We start from the raw sequence: 8,386 nt of genomic DNA on the forward strand, positions 1-8,386 counted from the left end.
TCTGTCTTCACTGAAGCAGCCAGGTCTCAGATATTATAGAAATGCAGGTGTACTGGCCCCACCATCTGGGTACCAAAGATAGAGAATATTACTCCTTCCAGAGAGGAGCTTTGTCCTACAGCTCCAGGAGTGGGACAGCCTGGCTCTTCAGAGCAACAAGACAAGACCCTGGTTTGCACGAGTGCAAAGAAAAGCTTTATTTGATTTCTGAGCGCGGCACAGCACTTGGAAAAAGGGTGAGGGAAGCAGGGGTATGATACAAAGAGAAGATGCGTTTCGTGGTCTGCATAGCCACAGCACATAAGCTGGAATCTTCTTTTGCTTTGCTATGCGAGGTTTGCAGCAAACCAGGCAGCCGTTTGGTGATCTGCTCAGCGGGCAGCCTGGGTGATCTGCTCACGGGAGGAAATCACCTTCCCATCCTGGACCTCCTCAAAGATTGTGCGGATTTGACGGGTAGTTACAGGTCCTACAATGGAGAAAGAAGGAACCGTTATTTACAGGGAAGCAAGGAGAAAGTGTCTTAAAGATTTTCACGAGTAGATTTGTTATTACGAACAACTGCCTCAGAAACCCAATATAAGGACCACATTCCTACCTCTAGATACTTTATTATATAGTTTCAGTCTGCACAGATAATCTTCTGAAACATGTTTTGGTATAATATAAGAGTGGTTTATGTCAATTCACATTTTGAAAATATAATAAAATAGTAATTTTAGTAAATTAGTAAAAAGAGTCTGTGCTAAGAAGGTGGCAAAAGATATGACAGAGCTATGTGTGATCAGTGCTTCAGCCAAGACATGTTCTTACCTTCTTTCACAGACTGTGAGACGTAGTGGGAAGACATGCTACAGGAGGAGAAAAGAGAAAGAATGGTCAGAAACAGAAAAAAGTGAGTAGTCTCTAAGACAAAATCATTATTTAAAACCCCGCCTTTTCTTCTTGCACCAGTATGTGATTAAAATGTCTTCTGGAAACTGCCTAGGGTCAAAATAGAAAGGAAGAAAATGCTAAGGATGTATGTGTGCTACGGGGATTCAGACATAAAGGCAGCACGCACCCCAGCTGCAACGAGCAGCAGTGGTACCTGCTCCTTCCCCAGGATCTCACAGACACTGGAGGGATGGGAAGTGGATCTCAGGGATGCTGCAGTGCTGTGATAACCACTGGGCTGTCCTAGGCTAGTAGGACCAAAAAGGGAGACCCTGCTGCATGCCATGGGTCAGGAAACGGGCTCACAGGATCCTCCAGGGAATGCAGGTTGTTCATTTTTTATTTACTTCGCTATTACCCGTCTCTTCCCGATGTGCCCTCCCAAGCGAAGCCCCTCTACCTACTGGGCGTCCTCGCCCTCCAGGAGCCGGCGGTACGTGGCGATCTCCTGCTCCAGGCGGCATTTGACGTCCAGGAGGACCCTGTACTCGTGGTTCTGGCGCTCCATGTCGCACCGCAGCTCGGCCAGCTGCTCCTCCACGCTGGTGATCAGCCCCTGGAGCTGGGCCAGCTGGGTGCCGTAACGGGCTTCTGTGTCGGCCAAGGTGCCCTCCAACGCCGCTTTCTGCATGCAGAGGAGAGGCATGGGCTCAGGGCAGGGACGGAGGGCGGAAGGGATGGGAGCACCCATGCGTCCCCTGGCCCACGCTCCTGCGTGCCCCCTCCCCACAGGCAGCCGGCCCCTCATACCGTGCTGAGCTGGGACTGCAGGTCAATCTCCAGGCTCTGGATGGTGCGTCGTAGCTCTGTGATCTCCGTCTTGCCGCTCTGAAGCTGCTCCGTGTTGATGGCCACCTCCCGGTTCAGCTCTTCCGTCTGCAACAAGGCAAAACCGTGCCGTTACAGCACCATCGAGCGGGCACAGCCTCGGGTCCCACGTGCCCCGCTGCGCTGCCGGCGAGCCAGCTCACCTTGCTGAAGAACCACTGCTCGGCATCCCTGCGGTTCTTGTCTGCCAGGCTCTCGTACTGCTCCCTCATGTCAGCCAGGATCTTGGTGAGGTCAATTCCAGGAGCAGCATCCATCTCCACGCTGATCTCTCCACCCACCTGCCCGCGCAGGGCATTCATTTCCTGGCAGAAAAGAGACACATACCTGTCATAGTAAAATCGGTGTATTCTCATCATGACAAATTTCTTATTTGCACCCAGCACACCAACCCCACAGACCTTCTCCTGGAGTTTCTGTCTGAAGGGATTGTTTCCCTCCCCCTTACCCACTCGAGTGTCTCCTGACAGCCCTAATTGCAGAGACACTCCTGCACATTTGACCTGACCACTTTCCATTGTGCACAAGGTACATTTTGTAGGTCCCAGTTTGAGCCTGCCTCTGTGCTCACCTCCTCGTGGTTCTTCTTGAGGTAGGCCAGCTCCTCCTTCAGGTTCTCAATCTGCATCTCCAGGTCAGCTCTGGCCAGGGTGAGCTCATCCAGGACTCTGCGCAGGCCATTGATGTCGGCCTCCACGCTCAGGCGCAGAGCCTGCTCCGTCTCAAACCTGGGAACACACACACACAGTCGCACCGTGGAGCCCAGCTGATACAGGTTTTTTCTTGTTGTTTCTTTCCCCACCTTGGCGTATTTCTGCCAAGCATCTTTTAGTAAATGTGCATGCACGGCTCTCCACAGTGCAGGAATGTCCAGACAATGCTGTGTCCAGGAAGAGATGTACACTTCCCAAATGTCACACTTTTAGTGAGCAGTGACCTGGTGGAGCAACTTCAGTTGCAGAAAGCAATGAAAAGCTTTAAACAGACTGGCTTTTCCCTCCCTTCTCATAAGAACTTTTGAAGGCGTTGGACTTACTTGGTTCTGAAGTCATCAGCTGCCAGCCTGGCATTGTCAATCTGTAAGACGATGTTGGCATTTTCAACAGTTGCAGCAAGAATCTGGGGGGGGGATAAAAGAAAGCAAAAGAGTGAAAAAGTAGTTCCAAAAAATGGCATTCTGCTGCCTGATTTCCCATTCAGAAGGAGGACTGGAGCAGCACTAAACCTCCTGCCTCTTAGGCTGGACTTCCGTGTGGACTCTGCAAACGGGATACTCATGCTCAATCTTTCATTGGCACTGGCTCGATCTTGTGAAGACACTGGCATGTGCACATGCCACAGCCTGTTGCCCCTGCCAGAGTGGCACCTCCAGGTGCTCACACCACGCTCAGAGTCCTGGCAGCACTCTGGGCTTTGCCTGGCAATGCTGAACAGCCCGGCTGAGAAAGAAAAAAGGGTTGAGGAAGGAGTGCCTTGTGCCTGAATCGTTTTGCTTTCGTAATTACACCTGAGGTGCAAATATCTGTTTTGGGATTTTGAAAATTATTGGCCATTTAATGAGCAGTAATTTCTGTAGCTACAAGCTAATGAAAAGCTTTCACTGAGTTCTGATGCTTCAGGGGATATCCAAGCAATAATCCAGGAATATTGATGTGGTAATTTCCCAGCTGCGGTGTGGGAGGGGAGGGGAGGGTCTGCCTCCCTCTGGATCATGAGCAGAGGGTTTCTGTGAGACCCAGCACTTCATTGCTCAAATCTGGAGACAGCTTCTGCCTCCACATGTTTCTGTGCTCCAGATCAGAACACACCTGACAAGCTGGAATGTGAAGAGAAGCTTTGTGTGTCAAGGCAAGAGCCCTCCACCCCAAGGTGAAGCCCAAGAGAAGGGTTAAAGAACTGAAAAATTCTAGGTATGTGATTTCCCCCAAGGGCTGACCCCTGAGCCTGTCAGCAGCTGCCCCATTTCCCTGGTATTTACTCTCACAGACCAGGTATTGTCATTACGAAACCGCCCACACCTCCATCCCCTCCAGTGGAGCCTGAGCTGACTAAGGTTGCTGTCACCTCGAGTAGGCAGTGGTGAAGGACCAGGGAATCAGCTCATGATGAGTAATGTGGGCAGAGGGAGGACAGCGATGGCAGGGTAGAAGAGGAAGGACAGATTCTGGTGCTTTTGTTCAAGGACCTTTGCCTGGAATCAGCCAGGGAGCTGCTAAGAATAAAGAAACGAGCTTGGCCATGATTTCATCTACTGCATTTCAGAGCAGGGCACACACCTAACTTCAGCACCTCTGAAGCCACCTGCCACAACCAGTACGTTCTGACTCCTGGATTTTCATTTGTGTCTGTGTTTGCACCTCCCAAAGAACAAGCATCCCATAGGGCAGTTTCTTTCTTTTTTAACCGCTACCTTGAGCCTCCTATCAGGCTAGAAAAGATCTGATTTGTAGGATATTTATGAAAACGACTTAGCATCTTCGTCTGCGTATCATTCAGTAGTGAACAGTGCCAAAGAGATAACGTGTCCCTGCCTGCAGAGTGCTTAATCAGGAGCCTGGCAGAGGGAGCACATACTTGGGGCATAAGTAGCATCGAGGAAAGGCAGGAAATGACTGGCGTGGCAGCACGCACCCTGTAGCATCAGGTAACCTGAAGCAATGGCTGACAGCCTCTGACTCCTGCTTTCCTGCCCCGTCTTTCTCTCTACACTGAAACAGTCAATAGAAAACCCATCTTTGTGCCTTGTGGAGGACATGATCAAGAAAATGCTGTTCATAAATTATGACTATTATTTCCAAGTATGCTCTTTCTGTTTTCCCATCTCAGACCAATCACCTGTCATTTGTTAATACTCTTCCCTTCAGCTTTTAGGAACAGGGTCATCTTTTTAAAAGTGACTTTAATCAAGATGTCTTGGTAATCACAGCATCCTACCTTGTTCCTGAGCTCCTCAATAGTCCTGTAGTAGGGGCTGTAGTCACGGTCTGGACCAGGTCCCTGCTTCTTGTACCATTCCCTGATCTTGACCTCCAGGTCAGTGTTGGCCTCCTCCAGGGCACGCACTTTGTCCAGGTAGACAGCCAGGCGGTCGTTGAGGTTCTGCATCGTCTCCTTTTCGCCGGCCGGGAGGATGCCATCGCCACCTCCAAAGCCACCTCCAAAGCCACCTCCAAAGCCAGCCCCAAAGCCAGCCCCAAGGCCAGCCCCATAGCTACCCCCAAAGCCGCCACCGAGGCCCCCTCCTACGCTGCTGCAGTAGCTGCCCCCATAGCCACTTCCGAGCCCCGAGACAATGCGGGAAGAGACAGAGTAGCTGCCAGAGCCTCCGTGGACGCTGGGGGCTCTGTACCCTCCTCCCCCAACACGCACAGAGGAAAGCCTGCTGGAGCCTCCACCCAGGCCACCGAATCCCTTGAGGGAGGTGGAGGAGGAGTATTGCCTGACAGTGGTGCTCATGGCGAAGGCTGGCGGAGGCTGGAGGGCTGGAGGGAGACACCCGGCTCAGCAGCGCAGACAGCGAGTGCTCGCTTCCCCCTGGCCTGGAGCCCTTTATAGCCCGGGCAGGAGGCGTTGCCGGTGCTTTTTTTTCTGTTGCATTCCCAGTCAAAATTCCAGAATCATAAATCTGAGCCAACTTTCAGAATCGTCATTTTTGCCTTTGTTCTATTCATGCTTTTTGTCATCTTCCACTAGAAACTTTTTATCTCACAAAGGGCGTCTTTATGCTTCTTCCGTTTCCAAGTAAATAGGCAGGTGTGATTCAAAGTAGGAGGCTCCTTGCTCAGGGCTACATTTTAATACTGCTTTGTACTGTTAGCTCTGAAACGGAGCTATTCAGACAGCGTTTTGATCGAGTACTTCAGCAGCTCTTTTGCTGGGTGGAGGAGGAGTATTGCCTGACAGTGGTGCTCATGGCGAAGGCTGGCGGAGGCTGGAGGGCTGGAGGGAGACACCCGGCTCAGCAGCGCAGACAGCGAGTGCTCGCTTCCCCCTGGCCTGGAGCCCTTTATAGCCCGGGCAGGAGGCGTTGCCGGTGCTTTTCGTCACCCCGACAGCCAGAGCCAAATTCCAGAATCATCATTTTTCTCTCCCCGGTTTCACATCTTTTGTCACATCCCACTAGAAGCACTACGGCACACACAGGATCTTCTCCTTCCGCTTTAGTTCCCAGCACCCAGCTTGACTCAGACTGAAGGCTCCTTGCTCATGGCTATGTTTTAGCATTTCACTGTTGCACCTGAGACGCAGAGGTGCTCGCTCCAGCTCCACCCCGCTGCTCCTTCATGAAGTAACACAAGTGAATCCTCTGTGATATGCCAAGTAGCCCGCAAGTGTCTTATAACATTAAAAATCTACAAATCTATTTATTTGCTATTTTAAAGAGTCTAAAGCCAGTGAAAGCTGCTGACTTAAGAGCTCTGCACATCCATAATCTTTATATGGGCCAACCCAAAGCAAGACGGAAATTTTCCCGTCAGGACCTCTATCCCAGGGCAAGCACAGACCTGGCGGTATTTGTGTACTGATACTGTATTTGGCAGAAATCTTGTAGCTCAAAAGAGAAGAAAGTCCAGTAATTTCTTCTTACATACTGGTCTACAGAGCCTGGAAAGTCCCTACAGCAGTGGTTTTTCAGTCAGTTTAAAAGGCAGATGCCTGATGTTTCCCAGTGGCACCTGCTTTGCTGCATCACCTTTCACAAACTCCACAGAAGCAGTCTGTGACTTCTAAAAGATTTGTAGAAGCTGAAAACTTCTGTGCCACAATTTCTTCTATCTCATTGCTGAGGCAGGTTTTAATGCTTAAATAGTCTAAATCAGAGAAAAAGAATTTGAAGCTACACTAGACACCCACTGCCAGACACATTACGTGCAATCCTGATGGGAAGAGTATGATCAACTCTTATCAGTGCTTATGCCTGCATGCAGATATGCTTTTTCCTGCACATTTGCAGCTGCAAGACACAATGCTAATATAACTCAGCAGGACCAGCAGCACCTGTATCAAAAGCACTGATGGGCAAAGTGCAACACACACAGCAGTGAGGAGCAAGAACACCGTGACCACCTGTGAAGCTGAGGGCTTAAACAGGACAATGCAGAAGAGGTGTACAGAGATGAGGCAATGCAGCCACCCCAATAGCCATGCCTGCATCGTGCTATTAAGGGATTGAGCACAGTGATTACAGTACTGCAGCTGGACAGGTATTAGCGTGAAAAAAAGCAGCAGAGAACCAGGAACTGAGACACTGCACTGTTTTATTCTTTGTTGGGAAAAAAAAATCCCTTTACTGATGTGGCGCCAGCTCTTGCAGTATACAGTGGAAAATCTCACACCCAACCTGCTGGCCTGCCTGGCTCTACCGATGACATTCTCAGATAACTTATTTTTCCTTATAGCAGAAGTGCCTGTGAGGTAGTGGAAGAGAGTTATAGGGATTAGGAACCCTTTTGTGCTTTCTCTCCTGTGGTGATCTCCTTCCTTCCTGGGGCCCCTCTGGCTGTTTTCACATTCTAATGCACTTAACTGATTTTGCAGTTGCTAAGATGTTCCCAGAGCCTCACCCTCGGTAATTCATAGTGCCTCCTTTCTTTCATCTGTTCCCTGAAGGACACAATAACAACAACGCTTCATCTGCATCGCTGTTAGATCTCACGGACTTAATAGGGAATCACGTTCTCTTTCTTTAGCAGCTCCAGGAGAGGTGGTGTGATTTTTCTGGGCGGCCACCAAGAAAGCAGCTTAACCAGAAACAGACTCCAGATCTTCTTATTTAAGGGGTCTAGTCTCTGGGCAGCATTATCTCAGAACTGATTGGCTTCAGATTTGGATTTTTGACTCCCCAAGCTGCAAAATCTGGGGATTTGGGATTCACATGTGCCCCGTCCCTCAGAGAGCTGGGAGAAAGGAGTTGCTCCCCAGGACCTGGGAGCAACCCACCGCTGGCAAATGGCAGAGTGTGCAGATGATTGTGTTCAGCTTGCAGCAGAATCCTGGGGCAGCCTGGCAGGGTGAAGATCAGTGTTCCTGCTGGCCTGCTTCCCTCCGTAGTGGGGGGTACGGGATTACCCAACAGCCGTCGTGTGGGAGCTGTGCTCAAGTGCCATTCCTTGGCCACCCTTGCTCGGAGTTCTTCCAGATGTGTTCGCTTTGCTCATGTTTGCTCTAGCAAACACCCTCCTGCTCCAGGCAATTCCCATGTTGGCCATGAGCCCCTCACATGGGCCAAAAACCATGCTGTGAGTTCTATCCCCCTGCTCAGGTCACCCCCACAATTTTAGGCCAAGTTATGAGTCAGCCTGAAGGTGATGACTGCCCTAAAACGAGGCAAAGCCCTGCCACAGCCCCATAGGTAGGAAATACCTGGATTTAGGGCTTTTCTTTCTGTATTATCACGACCTCAGCCTATGTTTAAGCTCTTTTATTACAGCTAGCACAGGAGCCTAAGATGAGATCTGGAGATTGTCCTGTAATATCAGCTTTTTCTGGTCTTTTCTGATCAACGTCCTTGCCAGTCAGCTGCTGCCCTGACCTCTGGCTGAGCTCCTAAATAGTAATCCCCAAACTGGCCCCACTCTTGCAAGAGAAAACCTTAGCACAAAGTTCCCCTTGCGCAGGCTCT

General features: G+C 50.3%; 1 protein-coding gene across 1 annotated transcript in view; it reads right to left on the reverse strand.

Moving 5' to 3' along the window:
- The window catches only part of LOC103921634, a 20,454-nt gene extending 15,007 nt beyond the window's left edge, over positions 1 to 5,447 (reverse strand). Inside the window, 11 exon segments of the mRNA XM_009329626.1 lie at positions 384 to 469; positions 814 to 826; positions 1,118 to 1,157; positions 1,341 to 1,561; positions 1,687 to 1,812; positions 1,908 to 2,069; positions 2,336 to 2,492; positions 2,801 to 2,883; positions 4,699 to 5,295; positions 5,297 to 5,353; positions 5,355 to 5,447. Coding sequence (XP_009327901.1) covers positions 384 to 469; positions 814 to 826; positions 1,118 to 1,157; positions 1,341 to 1,561; positions 1,687 to 1,812; positions 1,908 to 2,069; positions 2,336 to 2,492; positions 2,801 to 2,883; positions 4,699 to 5,295; positions 5,297 to 5,353; positions 5,355 to 5,447 — 1,635 coding nt within the window.
- Between the last annotated feature and the right edge of the window lie 2,939 nt (positions 5,448 to 8,386).

Source organism: Pygoscelis adeliae, unplaced genomic scaffold, assembly GCF_000699105.1.
Source record: "Pygoscelis adeliae isolate BGI_AS28 unplaced genomic scaffold, ASM69910v1 Scaffold388, whole genome shotgun sequence".
Lineage (NCBI taxonomy): Eukaryota > Metazoa > Chordata > Aves > Sphenisciformes > Spheniscidae > Pygoscelis > Pygoscelis adeliae.